The 22924-nt window shown below is 38.1% G+C and overlaps 1 protein-coding gene across 9 annotated transcripts in view; it reads left to right on the forward strand.

The window, feature by feature from the left end:
• PTPRT (protein tyrosine phosphatase receptor type T) overlaps positions 1–22924 on the forward strand; it is a 1291476-nt gene that overhangs the window by 655803 nt on the left and 612749 nt on the right. For all 9 annotated transcript variants that reach the window (XM_051979271.1, XM_051979273.1, XM_051979274.1 and 6 more), the window contains exon 7: positions 5584–5877. In XM_051979271.1, the coding sequence (XP_051835231.1) occupies positions 5584–5877 (294 nt within the window). The remainder of the gene's footprint in view (positions 1–5583; positions 5878–22924) is intronic.

The raw sequence follows: 22924 nt of genomic DNA on the forward strand, positions 1-22924 counted from the left end.
TTGTATAATTTGCTTGTTTTTTTTCTTGTGCTTTTCCCCCTTTTGATCTATTTTTCTTGTGCAGCTTTATGAATATGGAAATATATTCAAAATAATTGCATAGATTACTTGCTTCTTTAGGAGGGGGGAGGTAAGAGAAGGAGGGAGAAAAGTCTGGAAACCAAAATTTTACAAAAATGAATGTTGAAAATTATCTATACATATGTTAAGAAAAATAAAATACTATTAAAAAAACATAGCTCACAGAAAAGCAAAGTGAAGGAAACAATATATACTGTGATTACCATAAATGGAAAGAACAGCAGTCACAAGAAGTCAATGGAAACTGAATGGAAAGAGTCAATTCCTATTTTCCAGCCTTAGTTTTCTCAGTGATAAAATAATATTTGCCCTATTTAAATCAGTAAGTTGTTGGGGGGAAATCTCTGTATACATTGCAAATTATTATAAAAATGTTATTATTGCAACATATATTTGGATATTTATGATAACTATCAGACATTTGTAATTTAAATCATTCTGACCAAAATATTTTGTTTATTCTTTTCAATAATTCAATTATTTCAAGCCAGCAGGACATTGCAAAATAATAGAAAACATAAATTTAAAACTGGAAAGAATTTTAGGAACCAGTTAGCCTATAAATGAGTAAACAAGCCCAAGTTAAAGTGATATGTTGAAGGTCACAGCAGAGCTGGGATTTGAATCCAGGTCTTACCATTCCAAAATCAGCACTTTTCCTTCTAAACTGTGCTTGCACTTTCTTTGTCAGCTAGACCAACTCTCTCTCATTTTACATCTGAGGAAATCTTTATAGCATGAATATGACTTGCCTAAAGGTCACTCAGCTAAAAATAGGTTCAAGATTGGAAACCAGACTGTTGACTGTAGAGTGAATGAATCTGGGGTTAAATGTTAATTTTGAAAATATGTGTGGGATTTTGGGAAAAACAGTTAATCTCTAGGGTTTTTTTTTTTTTTTCCCTCTGTAAAACAATCTGGAAAATCTATAAAAACGTAGCTCTGACCTTCTATGGCCCAGTAATTTTTTTTCCCCAAGAGAATACTGATAACCTTTAAGGTTCCTTATAGTTTTAAACCTATGATCCTCTGATTCCATGACTTCAACTGCAAGCCCTTTGACTACCAATGCAGCAGTCCTAATTCCATTCTGAAACTGCCCTAATCTTGTATTTATATCTCATAATATCAATCTTATCCTTGAGAAGAATTTCTTTGTGGGGGATTATAGCCTAGTGTGTCTCACATGAAATTAATTTTTAAAAAAGATGATGATGAAGAAGCTTTCAGTATGGCACAAAGTGCTCTCTGGAAAACAACTCATGTTCAGAGGTCTAAACATCTTGAATATCTGAGCCCAAAGTCAAAATGGGAGATGAGCTTTAGTCACGAAATCTTTGCTATTTCCTGTGAGATTGCCCATGGATCCTTCTGTGAATTAATCTGAACTAAAACACCTACAAAGATTCAGCCCACATATATTACTGACTTGGCAGCCTTTGCCCACAACCCCATCCACTGAGTTCTGTAGCATTTGTGGTCCCTTATGTGTCATGTCCACCCACCAAAGGTAGGCTATGACATGGCAAAGAAGGAGTGCAGGGGATTCTGGCAGACAGAATCTTCTATCATACATTTCAAAGGCTCAGGCGGAGCAATGTTTGGAAAATCCCTCAGATGCACAACTGAAGAATACTGAAAAAGAAGAGGAAAAGGAAATTGTGATTTTGGAAATTTTCTGGACTCTCCCAAATGCAAATTGCTGGGAAAAGCCTTATTTTCTCTGCACCTTAATGTCCTCCTCTGTAAAAGCAGGATATCGGAAGAGAAAATCTTTAATGTCCCTTGTAGCTCTGGCATTCTGTGACTTGTTTTTATAGAAATGTTAGTACCATATGGCTGAGATGTTTAACACTTTTTTCCCTTATGGATCTTGGAATGAGAACAAACACATGGGATAGGGGAACAGAAAACCCTGGGAAATGATCCATAAAAGTGTTTCCTATGCCTATACCTCCCCTACTTTTCAAAGTCTCTGCTGGCTCATCATTTATAGCACAGCCCCTAAAAGTAGGTATTCCAAAAGATTCTGTTTTGGTCCCTTTTCTCTTCTTCTAATGTTCTCTCACCTTCTTTGTTCCCCTTACCTCTTTTCCCCTCATTAGCTCTCACCAGTTTAACTATCATTTCTAGGTAGATGACTCACAGATCTATATATCCAACTTTATCAGCTAGTTAAGTCTCTAAGGCCAGGTATAAAATTAGGTCTTCCTGACTCCAGGCCCAGAATACTATCCATTAGGCCATTTAACTGCTTCTAAGTGGTCAAATTAAGAATGGTACAAAGGAGTCACCAAGCTACAGATCCTATCTTTGAAAACCCATGAGAGACAGAGAAGATTTCTAGTAGCTGTGTTATGGAAAAGAAGAGGTCCTGTGTTTATAAAAGAGAAAGGCACAACCCTAGATACTATCAGTTTATCTAATATGTATGGAATAATAAAAAAAAATTCTGTATAAACATGATGAAGATAAATCAGGGTTATAAACGAACCACCATGACTCTGTAAGGGACTCATCTGACCTAGGACTAATTGTAAGCCCCTTCTTTGATAATAGTAGCCAGACTGAGTCTCAGATTTTATTTTTAACAAATAAGGAAATATCTTCTAGGCTCATTCAACACAGTTCTGTTCCCATAGATACTGTACAGCCTGTAATAGTCAATATGGATTATGGTAAAGCTAGATGGATTTAGGAACTGTATGAATGACCAGATTCAACAACTAGGTGATTAATATCAAGATCAACTTGTTGTAATATCTCCCATGGCATGCCCTGAGGCATACATTCATGTCCCTTTAAGTCTTAATCTTTTGTTCAATGACAGTATGAAAGCATAAAGGACATGTTTATTAAATTTGCAAATAATTTGAAGCTGAGACAGAAAGGAATAAAAAAACTGGCATTTGAAAATATCAGAACAGGTCAGAATGTTAGACTTAACATGAGATACATTTTAAATTTTAGAAATGGGAAGTTTTAATATGAATTCAAGAAAAATAATAAATTCTGTCAATGGGAAAAAGCATAAATAGTTAACAATGTAAAAGTCATTTGAGGATTTTTTTTTCTTTCCCCAAGCTCAATATGAATTAAGAGGGTGATATGCAGCCAAATAATAATAATTTAATCTTAGACTACATTAATAGAAGTATAGTGTATAGAAAGAAGTTGTAATTACTTTGCTGAAATCTCACCTGGAATACTGTTTTCAAATCTAAGTGCCCTATTTTAGAAAGCCATGATATATCCCAAGGACAAGTACAATCTGTAGAGGAAACTTAAGCTGATTTGAGGATTGGGTGAAGGAATTAGGAATATTTAACTTGAAGAAGAGACATTTTGGCAGGAGTCAGGGGATTTCAAGTATTTGAAGAATCTCTATGTGGAAGAGAGATCACACTGTTTCTTTTTTGTTTCGGAGGGCAAAACTAGGTACAGTGAATAGAAGTTCAGAGAATCAAATTTCAGTCTGATGTGAGAGAAAAATTTCCCAACAATCGGAACTACCCCAAAGTGGAATGGTTTGCTTTGAGATATAATGAGTTCCCCATCTCTGAAGGTCAAGCAAAGGGCTAGAAGAATAATTGTTGAAGATGTCAGACAGGAAAGTCCTGATAAGGTATAAGTTGGACTAGATGACTTCTAGTTCCTATGAATTCTACAATTTTATAGTTCTAAGAAACAGCTCCATTTGTTGAATACTTTAGGTATACATGATTTCCTCCCTCTAAGTGCTCCCTTCACCAATGCAGACTCTGATTTTTCCATTCATGAGTAGATGGCTTCTTAAATTGTTTTGCATAATAAAATTCACGCAGTGATTAGGAGGATGCTCTCAGAAAAGTCCTCCATGAACTGAAGCAAAATGAAATGTTCAAATTAATAACGATGTTGTGGGATGAACATCTGTGAATGACTTTGCTATTCTCAGCAATACAATGATCCAGTACTACTCTGAAGGACTTATGATGAAAAATGCTATCCATACTCAGAGAAAGAACTGATTGTATCTGAGGACAAAAGCATGCACTCACTCTCTCTCTCTCTCTCTCTCTCTCTCTCTCTCTCTCTCTCTCTCTCTTTTATTTTTCTTTGGAGGGGATATCTATGTTTTCTTCTGCAACATGACTTTTATGGAAATGTTTTGTATAACTTCACATGTACCTCTTTAATGCAGACTGCTCATAGGGAGGAAGGGAGAGAAACTGGAATTCAAAGTTTTAAAAACAAACACAAAAATTATTTTACACCAAACTGAGGAAAACGAAAATATTTTAAAAAGAAAAAGAAAGGGGAAAAGCACCTGTTGCTGGTGAGCCCTTAGGTATGGGGTTTCTTTTTAGTTAGACTGATATTTGGGTAATTGGGCTTGAAATAGGTATGATCTGCCTGACTTTCCCTGCCACCTGGCATACCTTTTCAACCTTGACTATTTTTATGTCATAATGACAATATTAATAGAGGAGTTTTGATTAATAACAAATCTACAGCCATAACCAAGGCTAATCTTGTTTCTTTGGTGTCTAAAGAACAAATCATGAACTTTTCTAGCCAGTGAAGGAAGCTTTATAAACTGTAAGATTAAAGACCTAAAGATATAAGGGATTTCACAGACCTATAGAGAAATGACTTGTCAAAGATAGTATCAGACAAAGGTGGGGTTTGAACTAAGGTCCTCTAACTTCAAAATGAGTGATCTTTCCTCTATAAAATGCTTATTCCCCACCAGAATCAAGGAGTCAGGTTTTCTATCTATAATAATGGGTTGAGGTGTTTTAAAATTCTAAATAGCTGGCATGGTGGCCACACACCTGCTACCAAAAAAGGGTAAAACTAGTGAATTGCCTGAGCTTGGGATTTATGGGCCACAATAGGGCTAAAATTGATTGTGTGTCCACCTTAAGTCAGCCCCAGGAGTGAGGTGGGGGCCAAAAGGCTGCCTTAGAAAGGGACAAACTGGCTGAGGTTGAAAATGGAGCAGGTCAAAGCTTGTGTGTAGGTCAGCAGTGGTATTGGACCTGTGAGTCTAATACTTCACTTCTAGTCAGGTAGTAAGCAAAGGGGACCCAATCTCAATAAATGGGGAGAAAGATAAAGAAAGAAAAATAGGAAGAGGAGGAAAAAGAAGAGGAGGACAAACTAAAAACCCTATAAATTGGTGCAAAAGGGCAGCAAGTGTGAAAAAATATTTCTATGGAAAAAGATGGAGATCAGAAAGAGCACATTATATATTTTCACTGAAGTTGTAAACTTGTGGATTCCCCATCATTGGAGTATTTAAGATAATTGGCATACAACATCAATTGCAGATAATGTAAAGGCACTTTGTAGTTGAGGTAAAGTTCTAGATGGATAATTCTTTAGTTCTTCCTAGTTCTGAGAATTCCATCATTCCATAGCCTTAGTCCTGAATTAATGACTTTGGGTTTAATCTTATTTCCATTTTGGATTTCTCTTTTCCTCTAATGTCTTGTTTATTATTTAATTTTTTCTCAGAACCTCCCACGCCCATTGCTCCTCCTGAGTTGCTAGCAGTTGGGGCCACGTATCTGTGGATTAAACCGAATGCCAATTCCATAATTGGAGATGGTCCCATCATTCTGAAGGAGGTGGAGTACCGTACAACCACAGGAAACTGGGCTGAGACCCACATCGTTGATTCCCCCAACTACAAGCTATGGCACCTGGACCCTGACGTGGAGTATGAAATCCGAGTACTGCTCACCCGGCCAGGCGAGGGAGGGACGGGCCCTCCGGGCCCCCCGCTGACCACCAGGACCAAGTGTGCAGGTAGGGAGCTCCGCCAGGGACTGATTGATTGCTTTGGGGATTGGCAGGCGTTCAGGGTCTGTTTCTCCTCTTGGCATTCTGTGACGGCATAATCCCTTAATGTTTGCCAAGTCATGTTTCCCATGCTTGATAGTGACAGAAAAGGCTCAGCCTGTGCTTTTGAGTCGCCTTCTGGTTCAGGCTGTTTTCGTAGCTCTTGCCTAGTTTTCCTGCTCAGAGAGCGTGTAATCACTGGGCAGGTGTTTAGAGGAGGCTTGCCTGGGGCTCTGCAGACACTTTGTTAAACTTACTGGCATGAAGTTATTGTGGAATGAATGGCACAGTTCTGCCACCTTCACACAAAGGGATCTTGCCATCCTTTTCAGCCCCTTTCTTGGGGATTGTTGCCAGTGCCATCCTAAACACTTTGATTTTTCCAAACCACCAGGAAGAAGGTCAGCAAGTGTGAAATGTCTTCACAGCTGTGGGACTGTGTAGTTGCAAACTTTGTTTGGTGGTGGTTTAACCTGGGTCACTATATACAGCCGAGGCCCTTCTTTAACCTGGATGTAGTAACAGTCATAGGTGAAACTTCAGCATCACATTCCCCGCCATGAGCTACTTAGGCTAGCCTGTGGTCAGTTCTCCTTGGTGGTCCTTGCCTCTGCCCAGCTCCAGCATTACTTCGAACTCTGTTGCTACTACAGAAACTCCACTAGATCAGCAAAGCTCCTGCTGCGAATTCTGATTTTTTAAGAGGGATCGTACACATTGTTCCCCTCAGCCCGATTACTGACTGGGACCCTGTGGTTTGTCCTTGTATGCAATGAACATATTTATACCATTTAGGAAGAAGAAAGGGCCAGCTTCCAGCTGGTGCCTTCAGGGGCAATAACTGGGACAGGAGCTCACCATATTACATAGAAGTCTGGCTTGGCAAATTTCTCCCTAGTGAAGCTAGGAAGGGTCCTGGTCATAAATAAGCATAGCAGAATAGACTTTGCAGTTGGATTCTCTAGGTCTGGCAGCACTATTGGGTCTGAGTAGTGAGAGTAGGGGGCTCCCTGCAGGTGTGATTGCAGCTGGGGAGCCAAAGGTCAGAGTATATATATATATATATATATATATATATATATATATATATATATATGAGAGAGAGAGAGAGAAACTCAAGGGTCTGTACTGGTGTCCTATACTTTCATTAACTGAATTCCAAGAATTCTCTATTGTCATGTTTGGTATGGCAACTGTGATTCCCAAGTGATAAAATCTCTCCTCTTTTCAAATGACTTTTGAACCTGTAAGTGTGACTTTGGTCATTGTGGCCCTGTGCCTTCTCAACTTTAAAGGTCCTCCTTATGCTTAACAGAAATCTCATATTTTGTATTCAATAATATTCAACTCTTCAATGGCAAAGCCTATCTTATTCATTTCTGTGCCCCCCAAGGCTCTGCACAGTTCAGGCGCTTGGGGCATATTTCTTGAATGGAACGGAATGGAGCCAGAGTGGTTCATTGTACCTGTAAGTGATATACTTGGGGATGGCCCCTCTCATTTGTGATGCCCAGATTTTATTCCTAGCCCTCAGTCTTCAGCATCGGAATGCTAATGTAAATATCCTTTTGGAAACATTCTTTAGGAGGTGACCGAACTGACAAAACGAATGGAAATGAACTTTTTTTAGATTTGCAGAAAGGCTTTTGATCAAATTCCTCATTGAAACTGATTATGAAACCTCTTGCTTTAAAAAGGACATAAAGATGTGTTATTAAACTGGCTAATCTCTTACCCCAGCTTTGTAATACACTTTGCATCCATAAAAGTAATTGATTGGCTGCTGCTGCTGCAGCTTCTCTTTGTCCACAGGGTAAATTCGAGGGTTTCTAGGGTTTTTGATCTTTACAAATGCTGTTCCAGGTACTTTAGCCATCCCCATGGACTTATTTGCTGATGATCATATAATAATTTTGAAATTCAATTGCAGGATGATCATCTCAATAAAAATTTACAGTCTCTTGCAAAATGTTGCCCAAACCTAGAGAATGGCTTTTACATGTTACAAGCATAATTTTGTGAGTCTCAGTATGAATGTTATTAGTTAGGATGCTGTATGGTATTATATTTTCAAAAATGCTGGTATTTTAAGTAAGTAACTATTCCGTTCCTGAATGGACCATATTTTATAAAATGGGCCACCCACAAGATAATCGCATCCGCACATGATGCTGATAGTACAAGGGTACTCTTTCCATTATAATTAATCTTTAAAAGGCTTTCACAGCCAATATCCCTTTAGGGATATTGTTTTTGGGGGCTGTTAGACTGTGGTTGTGTGATGCTTTCTTTATTAATAATTACACACAAAGTGCATCCAATATTTCACTTAGTAGAACATTTAAAAGCTTGAAATGCCCAGGTGTCATTTCTGCCCAGAGAAATTTGGAACAAAAGACTAGACAAGAGTAAAACACAGAGTTGAATGGTTGAGATAATGTCCATCATAAAGAAATCAATGCTAGGAAGCAGAGTAGGAGAAAGGCATTCCAAGGAGAAGGGGAAGGAGGGAGAAGCAAAGGATCCATTCTCAGGAGGAGAAGGTTGGCCATCCATCTCAGAAAGAGAAGTGACTTGTTGAAGCTTTTAGGGAGATAAAATAATTTACATAAGAAAAGAAAAGAAAAAACCAAACAAAAGTTGGATGATTTTAAACTTGACAGAAAAACATGAAGGAAGTCAATGAAGGATTTAAAAAGATATCATTTTGTCACTGCTCTGGGGAGGAAAGGAAGAGAAAATTGCTACTTTTTTATCTTAGCTCTTGTGTTCTTAGTTGTATAGCATTGTCCATTAGATGTGTGTTGTATCCCTCCAACTGATTGTAAGCTTCATGAGGATAGTTCTAACCTCTTTCAAACCTCATTGTACATTACTCCTCTTCTCACTCTCTGGGATTCCCACCCAGCTTTCTTTTTGTTCCTCAACACATGAGGAATTTCCCATTTCCTATTTTTCACCAGTCATTCCCTATGCTAGGAATCTCTTCACCTTTGCCTCAGATAATCTATTTTTTCCCTTTAATTTCCTTCAAAATAATTCAAATGATCCTTTCCACAAGAAGCCTATCCTGATCCCCAGCCACTTGCAACTACTAACACCCTCCCTCCCAAACTACTTTGTATTTGACGACTTTGAACATATTTTATTGATTCTTCTTATGTATATTCTGAGTATACTTATACATGCAATACTTAGCATAAAAAACTACTTGAAAGTGAGAATGGTTTCATTTTTTGTATTCCTAGCACCTACTACATTGTCTGGGATATAAGCATTTAATAATGCCTTATTGATTGATCGATAAAGATCATGGTTCTGACCAGCACACAGGGCAGGGCTCTGAACAATCTAAACCCTTAATGCATGTTTATTGAATGAACTGAATAAGTGAGGAACTGAATGGAAGTCAGAGACAATGAAGTTGCCCTAGTAACCTTCTCTTTTGAAGCACTCTCTTCTCCTCCTGGTGTCTGATGACCTTCAGTTTATCTGTCTTCTTGTCTCTTATTAAACTTCATGCATCTTAACTGGGCAATCCCTAGGTCTGTACTTATGGGTCCTTCTGCTGTTGAGCTTTTTAAATGTTTTCTTATTCTGAGATTTCTACAGCTTCAAAAGTTTCAACTAGAAATTGTTTTCTTGTAACCTCTCTTTTGAAAGAGTTTTAAAGTTGTTTCCTTCTCTTTTTTGAATTTTTTTTCAAATTTTTTTTGTAGATTTTGAAAAAAAAAGTTTCAGCTAGCTTCTCTGTAATCAACATTTGCATCTGCCTGGCCTCTTAGTTCCAAATTTGTCCCTTCATTTCCACTTGGATGATTTGCCATCACTTATAATTCCATAGGTCTAAAACCAAATATGGAATTTCCCCCAATTTCCATGTCTTTAATGGTTCTACTATTAAAGCTCAGAGTCATCTTTGACTTGTCTCATACTAAAATTCCTGATATTCTGGTTGTCAGAAAATCCTGTCAGTTTTTCCTTTGGAGTAAACATTTTTAGTTATGTCCCTATCTTCTTTAACCTGCTTCATCCAGACCTTCATCATCTAAATTACTGATATATTTCTATGGTTCCAGTCTAATGTAATGGAAATGGTGATGAATTTAGAATAAGAGGTTTTGAATTTGAATTTTATCTTTTCTATTTAATTGCTGGGTGGTTGGGCAAATTGTTTAACCTCTCTGATTCATTCTTCATATGTAAAATGGAGAGGTTGGAATAGAGTATCTCTGAGTTCTATTTCAAATCTAAACTATAATCCCTCCAAATCTATAATGCTAATTCATGTCTAGATACTTAAGGGGATACATTTCTTATGCATGTAGGTGCTTCCTGTAGTGGTAGAAATCTACACCTTTTAATCCTATGTGATTCTTAAATCATTTCCTTTCATTAATCACCCAATATAAAATGTATACTATATATTAGAGGACTTACTTTGGATATTTTGTTTGGTGTTTTAATGTTTTGTGGGTACAATACAGCATAAAAACTGTCACTGCTTTTCCTTTATTTTTTCTTGCATGTCTGACCTATCACTTTTTCTGAGCATATATTTCATTGATGATGGTTTTTTTTTTTTTAACTTTTTTATGTCCAAGAAATCACTAGAAAGATGCTTTAGGAGATTTATATGCACCCATATATTTACATTTTCCTTTTGAAGTTTGACTTTTTGGAAATTGTAATGTTCCATGATTAATAACCACGTTGGGAAAATATCGGTGCTAAAAAGATGAATCTTTTTATTGTTGTTGAAAGTAGCTTGAGGTCATTGAAAACTTTCTTTGGTTACCAAAATGTAATCTGGCCCATGTTTCTCTTTCTGGCCTTGGAGATGGGTGGAAACTTAGAGGTCATATTCAAATCCATTCATTTTATTGAAAAAGAAAGAATTTCAGAGAGATTGAGCACTTTGCCCCGGGTGCATGGTGTAAGTGGCTAAGCTGGAATTTTAACTTGGGGGGTCTCTGAATTTAAATTGAATGTTTTTCCAACATACTATCTTGCTTTCAAAATATGGAATCAAGCCATATTCCACTGAAAGTGTCAGTATAAGATATATGTATCTACCAATAAATTTTGTGGACTGTCTTTTCAAAATAATCATATTCAATTCAAAATTCTAAAAATTCAAAATATCATAGTTTAGATAATTAAATGATGATATGCATATGTGTGTGTGAAAGACACACATACAGAGAGAGAGAGAGAGAGAGAGAGAGAGAGAGAGAGAGAGAGAGAGAAGAAGAAGAAGAAGAAGAAGAAGAAGAAGAAGAAGAAGAAGAAGAAGAAGAAGAAGAAGAAGAAGAAGCAGCAGCAGCAGCAGCAGCAGCAGCAGCAGCAGCAGCAGCAGCAGCAGCAGCAGCAGCAGGAGGAGGAGGAAGAGGAGGAGGAGGAGAAGGAGGAGGAGGAGGAAGAGGAAGAGGAGAGAGAGAGAAGGAGGGAGGGAGGGGGAGATAGAGAATGAATGAGAATGAGAATTTAGGGAGGACTAGGACTTCTGACTTGCCAAGCACCTTTCAGGTCTGCTCAACTACCTTTGGTGCTCACCTTTCACCCAGCTTTTACCTGTGACTCCAAGGAGCTATAGCAAGTGCAGTGTCCATAGCTCAACATGTGGGTTAAACCATATTGAGAGTAACCAACAAACCTCAAGCCATCAGGGAGTTAGGGAATATCTACCCCATGCCTGAGAATACTTCCTCCAATGGAATGGGACAGGTGAAAGCACTTTACTCCAGCGGCCCTGAAGAGGGCTAAAGCAGGCTCTGTGGGCCACTTAGAGCTTGGTCAGACATCAGAGACACCAAGGTCATCCACTTCATCCAGGCAATGCCAGTTGTCCTGATATTGGACTTTACTGTCTCAAGGACAGAGTGAAAGCTGACAACTTTGTGCAGTTGTGCCTCAGGTAAATCCATTTCACATGAGAGTCAAGTCATCATCCCATGTTGTCACTGGTCCTCTTTGAAATGAAGGATAATCTCTCTCTTAGTTTCTTAGTGTGTTTTTTCTGTGTGAGTAGTTGACCAAATTTCTTTGTGATTGTGACTTTCATTTGGGAAATATTCAGTATTCCTGGGTTAATGACAATCAAGGCAATTTCACTTAAATTTATGCTTACATAATAGTGACTTTTACTATATTGCCATTATTACTATTAATATTTAACTTTATGAGTTGTTGGAGGTTTTAGTTGATCATAGGCAAATGACTAGTTGACCCTTTTACTCATATCCTTTCCTTTTTCCTTCCCTGTGGAGATTCTCATCTCAGAAACTCATATCTCGAAGGCAATTTAGGGTCATTACTCAGAATCATAGAATCTAAGACTAAGAAAGGATCTCAGAGATCACCTAATCTAAACCATGCCTTCTACTATATTGAATATTTCTTACAGTATAGCAACAATTTTAGTACAATTCTTTATTGTCTCTTATCTGGATTTTTCAAATAACCTCCTATAAAGGTCTCAAGTTTTTCCATATTCCTATACATTTTCTCCATAAGTAAAGGTCTTGCACTATATCCAGAGCCATCTTCAGTCACCATGCTCTGTCTCTGGTCATTGAACTGAAATGGCTTTAGAGGAGAAAGTGAGGCAGGTGACCTTAAATCCAGTTCACTTGCATGTCAGGGCATCATCTCCCTGATGTCATGGTCTTTTTCAAGAACAAGCAAACAAAAACAATATAGGTGCCAAAGAGTTTTCCTTCAACAAAAATTCTACTTGATAAGCTAGAGTGGCTTCTAATTAATTTTAGAATAAAACTAACTTCTCTATTTGGCTTTCATATCTTATTATACATCACTTCCCTTTCTACACTCAATAGTTCAGCTAGCCTAGCCTTGATATTTCTTATAAAGCATTCCATCTCTTCTTCATTCTTTGGCAGTGGCTCTCTCCTTTGCCTCATATGCTCTACTTCCATAGTTCTAAGATCTACATGAAGCTTTTTTTTCTTCCTGGCAGTGACTCTGAAATCAGCACTTTTAGTTTTGGTTTGGTGTTGGAATAAAACTGAAGAATTAATAGAAAGAAGTTTACTGTGCTCTAATACAGCAAGGATTTGCAACAAAGAGCCTGTGTGGACTGACCTCCTTTGTATATATGGAAGTGTGTCTGGTCATCAGGACAGTATCGATTCATATGATATTCAAAAGTCCCTTAAATTTGAGAGACCCAGACTCTAGTGAGTGAGACCTTTATGCCCATAAGTGACTGGGAATATATGTCAGGGAAGCCAGGGCCTATCATGTCTTGGCAACTCTTTTGTCTCTTTTTAGTGAAAGCTTATCACTCTCTCGGGAACAAGGAGGAGGATCTTAGAGCTACCCCATGTTGGGTATAAGGGCATGGTAGGAAAGAAGCTGCATCTGGTCCCTATCATAAAAAGGAAGGAAGAGGAATGGGTCTAACTCATGCTGTGGTGAATCACTGGAAACTTTAGTTCTCTAGACCTTTTTTTGTTCCCTTGTGAAGTTAATGTCTTCTGTCTTTCAATTGCCTGGTCTTTCCCCTTTTTATTCTGTATGTACTAATAAACATACATGATATCTCCCCAATAGAATTTAAATTTCTTGAGTGCAAGGGAGTGCTTCATTTCCATTTGCTGTTGCTGACTGATTGTTGTGTTATTGATTAATTATCTCTGATTAATAGTCCTGGATCCACTTGAAAATCTTCAGTCATAGGCATAGAAACATCACTATTGCCAAACAGCATTCTTTCCCAGGATAGTGTTAAGGGTAGGGAAGTTCTTCATTATAATTGAACCAAAACCTACCCTGCAGCTTTGGCCCATTATTATCCCACAGCTCTGCCTGCTAAACTAATCTCCTATATAATATCCCTGATTAAAGTGGCCATCTAGCCTCTGCTCAAGTGTTATTATTTTTGTTAGGCTTGTGATTTCATCCATGGGGAGAATTGTCCATAGAAATCCTTCCTCTCTTCCCTATCTACACACAATTTGTCAACTTATCTGCCCTTAGTCAGGCCCAAGCAGTAGTCTGTCTGAAACAGAACCAGAAGTTAGGTTTTCCTGAATCTCAAGGCCAATTCCTTCATATGTTATAGCATAGATTCCTCTGAGCAAATATATCAGCAAATTAATCTTGGGTGCATATTCTTGAAGGGACATTGATTTACTGGGAGAGATTCAAAGGAAAGTACTCAGGATAAAGAAACCAAGCCATAAAAATAAGTAGTAATTAGGTAGAAGAAACTAGTAATGTTTAGCTGCAGGAAGGAATACTTGAAAGCAGAGAGAGGAAGGCTTAATTGTTCCCTTAAAATAGCTTCTGAATGGCAGGAACCACTTCATTTTTGTCCAAGCATAATGTGTCTGACACATAGTAGACTTCCAATAAGAGGGCTGTCACTTATTAGAGTGATTAGATTTGTTCTACTTGGCCCCAAAAAGCAGAACTAGGATCTTTATTCTAAAATAAGATCAAAAACATCTTTGCTAGGTGGCACAGTGGATGGAGAACTAGTCATGGAGTTAGGAAAACTTTGATTCAAATTTGACCTCAGACACTTACTAGCTGTGTGACTCTGGGCAAGTCACTTAATTCTGTTGGATTAATTAGTTGGAGAAAGAAATGACAAACCACTACAGTATCTTTGCCAATGACACCCCAAATGGGATTTAAAAGTTGGCACAACTTAATTAACAAAAATAACAATAGAAGTTAAAAATGATTATGTGATCTGAGTAGTAAGAGCAGAAAAAAACAAAGAGACTAAATTAAAAAAAAACTAAAAGATTATGCACTCTTCATAACTATGAGGAGGGGACATATTATTAGACAAATGAGAAATTATAAATGCAATTACAAAAGACAAACTAGATAATTTTGATGACATAAAATTGAAAATCTTTTGTACAAACAAATTAGTGCATCTAGGATAAGAAAGAAATACTTGAACTGGGGAGAAATCTTTCTATCAGATTTCTCCAATAAGAGTTTGCTATCCAAGATATATAAATAACTAACAAATATTTAAGACCAAAAACCATTCCCTAATAGATAAGTGCTCAAAGAATATGAACAAATCATTCTCAAAAGAAGAATTATAAACTATTCATAATTAACTATATGAAAGGATGCTTCACATCACTAATAATAAAAGAAATGTAAATCAAAACAATCCTGAGGGGTTACCTCACAATCAGGAAATTAGTAAAGATGACAAAAGATGGAAATTGTCAACATTCAAAGGACTTTGAGAAAACCGACATCCTAATGCATTATTGCTGAATCTATAAATTGGTGTAGCCATTCTAGAAAGTGATTTGGAATTATAAAAATGAAGTGACTGAAATGTCTATATTCTATGATTCACATTCAGCCACTGGGTATAGTTCCGGGAGGACACTGACAAAAACAAAAGCTTCATTTACACCAGTATGTTTATACAAGCACTTTTTTTGTGATAGCAAAGAAGTAGAAGCAAAATAAATACCCATTGCTTTAAAAATAACAACAAATTACAGTACATGAATGTAATGGAATATTGCTGTGCTGCCAGAATGGATGTACATAATGCCTATAAAAAAGTATGGAAAGATATGTAGGAATTGGGCTTGTGAAGTGAGTAAAGCTCAAAACACAGTGCCTACAGCATACATCATCATAAAATAATTGCAATGGAATTCATGAAATTATAGTGATCAAGCTTGGTCCTAAAGAAGAGATTTGAGAACATTCCTTCCCCTCTCCTTTACAAAGGTGGGGTCTGTGGGTTTTATTATTGAATACAATATTAGGTTTTTTTATGTTCATCTATTTTGCCCATTTCCTTTTTCTCTTTAAATTTTTGTATTGTCATTAAAAGAAATGGCTCTGAAAAGGGGAAGTAAGGGATTTGTTATTCATTGCTGAACTACTTATTCTTTGTGACTCCATTTGGTGTTTTCTAAGCAAAGATACTAGAGTAGTTTGCCATTTCCTTCTCCAGCTCTTTTTACGAATGAGGAAACTGAGATAAACAGGGTTAAGTGACTTGCCCAAGGTCACACAGCTACTAAGTGTCCTGAATTCAGGAAAATCAATCTTTTTTTATTTCACACTTGGTACTTTATCCACACTGTCACCTATTTGCCCCTGAGGTGAGAGATAGAGACTGGGGTAAATGTAGGTGATATAAAAACAAAAAGATCAATAAAATCTGTTTTAAAAAGAATTGAGGCTTTATTGAGAAAAAAAATTACAAGGATATACATTTCTTTGCAGCACAAGGAAGAATTTCCTAATGAAAGCAGCCCAGTGATGTTTTCTTGTAAAGAAGAGCACTTTCTTGTCATTAGAGGCCTTAGGAAGAGAATGAATGCTCATAGCCACTTGGGGATTTTATAAAGAGAATTCATGCTTTAAGCAGAAGAGTTAGACCAGATGACCTTCCATCTTTAAGATTCTGTGAGTCTTTGGGGGACTGGATACTTCATAAGTCTGCCCATTCATCTCCATTTGTTAGAACAGCATTTTCCATTCTGTTAACTTGTGCTCATTGGTCCTTGTCCTGCCTTCTGGAGCCACATGGGAGAATAAGTTGACTCTCTTTTTCCCATGACAGCCCTTAGGTGTTTGAAGTCCTTCCTGTGCCCTTTTTCCTTCTTCCTTGTCAACACTTTCAGGGAACAGCTATAAAAGGGAGGGATTGTCCTAGATGGCCCCAAAGGTCTCTTTTAGCTCTGACATTCTTTGTCTGATTCCAAATCTCTTTCTATTCAATTCTCTTCATACCAGTTTCAAAATTCTAAGCCAGGAAATCTAGTAGATGAAGAACACTCTCCAGTGATTGTTTATCTACTTAAGTCAAATGCTTTTACCCCCTTGGGAACTAATTTCTTTTGACCTCAAAGAATGTCTGATCCTTCCTTGTGAAGAGCACAGCTTTTGCATCAGAGAGATTGAATATGTTGCTGATTTAAGGGCCATTAGGCCCTCATTTCTCCCCATAAGAGCTGAATGTGGCTTTATGTTTTATTTACATATGGATGGCCTACTCCTGGAGGTGTCATAGATACCTGAAAATTTCCCTGCCTTCTAACCCTGGGGAAATTTTTTTTTTTTTTGAAGGTGGGTAGGGGAATTAAAATCACTATTCTCAATCTAGTGAGGGTCATTATGCAGGACAGGAATCAGAAAACTGTTTTCCCTTTTGGTAAAATAAGAGACTCCAAATAGAATATTAATGTTTATTTTCCTTCCCCTTCTCCCTCTCCACTCCTCCTCCTCCTTCTTCCCCTCCTCCTCAAGCTTTCTTTCAACTCCTAAGTATGAGAATAGTCATAGAGTCGGAAGGGAACCTAAAAATGATCCTATATACCTCCCTCATTCCACAGAGGAAGAAATGAAAGGGGAAAATATCATTCTAATCAGCTGCAGAGTCAGGATGGGGGCCCAGCTTTCTAGTCTCTAAAATGGGGGATTTTTCTCCCATATCCTTACTGTTGACGGTAAGGAGCTGTTATGAGGATCAAATGAGATGAGATGTGACAGAGCTGTGTAAATGCCAGCAATTAGAGATATGAATTCTTCTGATCATTAAGAGAAAGATAAAGCATTTCTTGAACTGGGAGGAGTCTTTGAAGTGGGAGAAGGCCCTGGAGCTTATTGTGATGAGATCTGAAAGATTGTTTGGTTTGCCTTTTCCCCTTTCTGCATTGTTAACTTTGTTTATATACACATGTCATACAGGCACACATGCCTACATCACCTGTGCACATACACCCAGAGGCACAAATACACTTTTCTGTGCATACATGTTCATATCTTGTTCCATAATGTGTTAATAATAATGATATAACTGGCATCCATTTTGCTCTTTAAAGTTTATAAAGCACTTTACATGCATTAGAAACGAACTCCATGAGACAGGTACTGTTTTACTGCCATTTTACTTATGAGGAAACTGAGATTAAACGACTTGCCCAGAGTCTCACATTCAATGTAAGAGATGGATTTAGAAGCTAGTTCTTGAATCTTCATGAATACCCCATCAGGTGACTTTTATCACACCTTTAACAATGGCTAACTGAAATCTACTTAATCAGAACTTCTTTGTGTACTTTCCACTTGTGAGAAAGAGACATTGAAAAAAGATTAAGCTACAACAAAATGGAGATTTTGAAAAGGTAAATAAAAAAGGAAAAAAAAAATTGGTAGGCAATGTTGACATTGTAAGACCATAGAATGTCAGTGGAGAGGACCTCAGGTGTTCTAACATTGTCACTCATTCAGTGCATAAATCTTCTCTTTCTGAATGTATCTTGATAATAGATGATATCATCACTACTTGAATAATTCCTGGGACAAGAAACTTTATGAAGCAGCTCATGACATTTTCAGATAATTATAAGAGTTTAAAACAGTTCTTTCTTTTTAAATAGCTTTTTATTATCCAAATATACACGAAGACGAATTTCAACATTCACCCTTGCCAAACCTTGTATTCCAAATTTTTCTCCATCCTTTCCCCTCCATCTTCTCCCCCAGATAGCAAGCAATCTAATACATGTTAAACATGTGCAATTCTTCTATTTATATTGCCACAAATATCATGCTGCACAAGAAAATTCAGATCAAAAAGGAAAAATGAGAACGAAAACAAAAAGCAAACAAACAACAACAAAAAATGAAAATATTATGTTGGGATCCACATTCAATCCTGACAGCCCTCTGTCTAGATGTAGATGCCTCTTTCTATCACAAGTCTATTGGAACTGGCTTGAATCACCCCATTGTTGAAAAAAGCCACATCCATCAGAATTCATCTTTGCATAATCCTGTTGTGGCTATGTATAGTGTTCTCTTGTTTCTATTTTAAATAGCATCAGTTCATGTAAATCTTTCCAGGTCTTTCTGAAACCATCCTGCTGATTGTTTCTTATAGAACAATAATATTTCATAACATTCATATACTATAATTCCCCAACTGATAGGCATCCACTCAGTTTCCAGTTCCTTACCACTACAATGCCATAAACATTTTTGCACATGCCAGTCCTTTTCCTTTATTTATGATCTCTTCCCAATACAGGCCCAGTAGAGATTCTGAAGGATCAAATGGGATGCACAGTTACATAGTCCTTTGGGCATAGTTCCAAATTGCTCTCCAAAATGGTTGGCTCAGTTCACAACTCCACCAACAATGCATTAGTGTTCCATTTATCCTACATCCTCTCCAACATTTGTCATTATCTTTTTCTGTCTTCTTAGCCAATCTAAGAGATATATAATAGTACCTCAGAGTTGTCTTAATTTGCATTTCTCTAATCAATAGTAATTTAGGACATTTTTTCCATATGGCTGGAAATGGTTTTAATTTCTTTGTCTGAAAATACAGTTCTTTCTTAAAGTGAGCTGAAGTCTACTGTTTTGAAATTTCTCCTTCTTCTAGTTCTTCAGGGCCAAGTTCAGTTAATATGAGTTGTTGACCAAGTCATGGTGCATTAGATACCTAGAGGAAGTAATGTCACAGTACCTGGAACTCGAAGCTGTACTTCTAGGGTTTCTTCGATAGGGCTTCATTTGTTAGTCTTCTCTCAATAGTCTTGAGACAATATTCCTCTGAAAACATGGTGCTTGGGAATAGATAGAGTATTCCAGAGGAGGCTCCAGCAGATAAGGCTTTGTGGTCCTAATGTAATCTAGCAGTGATGTGTGCTTAATGCTGATTTTCTAAATTAGATCTGAACTGCACTGTTTATTCTTTTGTTTAAGTCTCTTGTTCTGGCTAATTCAGTATGATTCCATTATTAGGCCATTCTACAGGCCACTGGTTCTAATTAAGTCTGACCCAACACCAGCTTTATAACATGGGAGGCATTTGAATCCTTGGAAGAAAAGCAGCACTAGACCAAGTTCACACTCATTCAATTTAGAGTCATAGAGAATTGACTTGGGGACTATGAAGTCAATTGCCCCAAATCACCTCGGGACTTGAATCCAGAGCTACTTGATTCCAAGGCAAGCCTTCTATCCTCTGTGCTAGGTTGTTTCTTCCCATTTTACAGATGAGGAAAGAGACTTGGAGAGATTAAATAATTTGCTATTTAGTCCCATGGCCAGTGTCAGAAGTGAAATGTGAATCCAGATTTTCCTGATGCCCAGTACAGCATTCTCACCTTTGTGCCATGTTGCTCCTAGAAATTAGACACCTTGCCTGTGGTGATTTAACTGCTGAGTATTAGAAATGGGATGTGAACACATTCTTCCTTGCAAAGGGACATGGGTAATTTTCTTCTTAAGAAATGTAAATCTATTTGCAAGGGTCAATGTTGAAAAATTATCCATGCATATGTTTTGAAAATAAAAAGTTTCTTCTGAACCAATTATAGTCTTCCCTCTTCTTTTATTTATTCCTTCTTTCCCACCTATTTCTTTCTGTTCTCACATGAACTCCAATTCTTACTGTCTTTATGACCTTGGATAAAATATTTAAATAATTCTGAGTCTCAGTTTACTTTATTGGGATATTCTTCTTGCATTGCTTACTTTGGATGGCTGTTTTGAGGAAACTTATTTTTTGATGTGACTTTAAGCCGACTGTTATGAACTCTTTTTCCTTTTTTCTCTGCCCCTTTTTTCCTCTTCCTCCTCTTCAGACTCACAAATTCCTTTCTTTTCCCCATCCCTGACCAGTCCCCCCCAATCAGTTCTTTCTCTTCTCTTTCCTTCTTCCTTTCTCCTTGCTCCTTTTCCCCTTCCCCTTCTGTGGAACCTGAATCCCGAAGAAACCAGCAGTGCTAATTTGATGAGCTTGTTATGGGTATGAGATGAGCTCGGGGCTGCTTTTGTACCAAGAATTTAAATGCATCCCATGCTGTAAAGCTGGTGCTGGGTCAGATTTGATTAGAACCTACGGCTGCTGTGCCAGACACCAGTGGCCTGGGAAGAAAGCCTAATGCAGAGATCATGCTGTATTAGCCAGAACAAGAGACTTAAACAAAAGAATAAACAGTGCAGTTCAGGATCGATTCGGAATGTCAGCACCAAGCGTAAACCACTGCTGGATTACATTAGGAGCCCTAGTAACTGCTCCTCCTAATAAATCTCAAATTTAAACCCGTATTAGCCAAATCCCTCCGGACAGAATAAGGCTCCATCATGATGGTGTCGTCCTGGTAGTGATGAGGCACACAGCAGCACGATAAGCAAGGAAGCCTCCATTTCCCCAGAAGTCCGTGCTCTTTGAGGGCCCAGAGGGGTTGCTCCCAGTTCTTGGTGTTCTGGATCACACCTTCAGCAGTGCCGCCGGAACTGCTGCTTCCCTGGAGGGACTCTGCTTCTGGGGCCCGGTGTCATTAACAGCTTCCTGGAGGCCCAACCTTTTCATGCTCAGCACACGTCTCCATCCCACTCCTACTGCAGTCTGACCAAACTGGCCCACAGAAGGCTCCCCATCCATGACACTGCTCTTCACACCGGGAATGCCTTTATCTTTGCCTCGCAGACTCTGTCGTGGCTCGGTTCTTCTCGGTTCTAATGCCTTCCTTTTACATTTTTCCGAAATGTGTGTGTATATGTGTGTGTATGTCTGTGTATATATGGCTGTAGATATATATATATATATTACATAATACACACACACACATACACACGAACACATTGTCTCCTTCAGCTAATCTATCAGCTCTTTGAGGGCTTTTCTCTTTGTCTCTTCAGTATCTAGTGCTGTTCCTGACACACAGTCGGCATTTAACACATGCTTGTTGGTTTATAGGGAGGGAATAGGCCCTTATTGAGCATCGGCCATGGGCCACCTATATTGGCCATGGGCCACCTATATTGACCACAATGGCCACATCCCAGTAAAACCATCCTAGTACGAGGGCTAAGCCGGATTGGCGGTAGCCCACAGGCCTCAGACCCACTGGTCTGTACCCACTGGTACTTAGGGGGCTTTTTGCCCCACGTGTGTGAAGACTTTTCTTCCTGGTGGAAACAATGTTATGAGAACAGTTTGCTCCAATGGCTGTGAAAGCAGCTGAGGCAAGTGCAGTGGAATGCTGCCCGTTAGAGCTCGGTCAGACCATCAGCCCTGTTTTTCTGCTTGCCCTGGAAGAGACTGTGAGGCTGGGACTTTGTGCTAGTCCGTCTCCCTGAAATCCGATTTACATACAAGTGAAGACATCACTTCATGATATCATTGATCCTCTTTGAAAAGAAGGACAAACACAAATGATTTGAACAGACAATTTTCAGAGGATGAAATTGAAACTATTACCACTCATATGAAAGAGTGTTCCAAATCATTATTGATCAGAGAAATGCAAATTAAGACAACTCTGAGATACCACTACACACCTGTCAGATTGGCTAAGATGACAGGAAAAAATAATGATGAATGTTGGAGGGGATGCGGGAAAACTGGGACACTAATGCATTGTTGGTGGAGTTGTGAACGAATCCAACCATTCTGGAGAACAATCTGGAATTATGCCCAAAAAATTATCAAATTGTGCATACCCTTTGATCCAGCAGTGTTTCTATTGGGCTTATATCCCAAAGAGATACTAAAGAAGGGAAAGGGACCTGTATGTGCCAAAATGTTTGTGGCAGCCCTGTTTGTAGTGGCTAGAAACTGGAAAATGAATGGATGCCCATCAATTGGAGAATGGCTGGGTAAATTGTGGTATATGAATGTTATGAAATATTATTGTTCTGTAAGAAATGACCAGCAGGATGAATACAGAGAGGCCTGGAGAGACTTACATGAACTGATGCTGAGTGAAATGAGCAGAACCCGGAGATCATTATACACTTCGACAACGATATTGTATGAGGATGTATTTTGATGGAAGCGGATTTCTTTGACAAAGAGACCTAACTGAATTTCAATTGATAAATGACGGACAAAAGCAGCTACACCCAAAGAAAGAACACTGGGAAACGAATGTGAACTATCTGCATTTTTGTTTTTCTTCCCGGGTTATTTATACCTTCTGAATCCAATTCTCCCTGTGCAACAAGAGAACTGTTCAGTTCTGCAAAC

Source organism: Antechinus flavipes, chromosome 2 (genome assembly GCF_016432865.1).
Source record: "Antechinus flavipes isolate AdamAnt ecotype Samford, QLD, Australia chromosome 2, AdamAnt_v2, whole genome shotgun sequence".
Taxonomy (NCBI): Eukaryota; Metazoa; Chordata; class Mammalia; order Dasyuromorphia; family Dasyuridae; genus Antechinus; species Antechinus flavipes.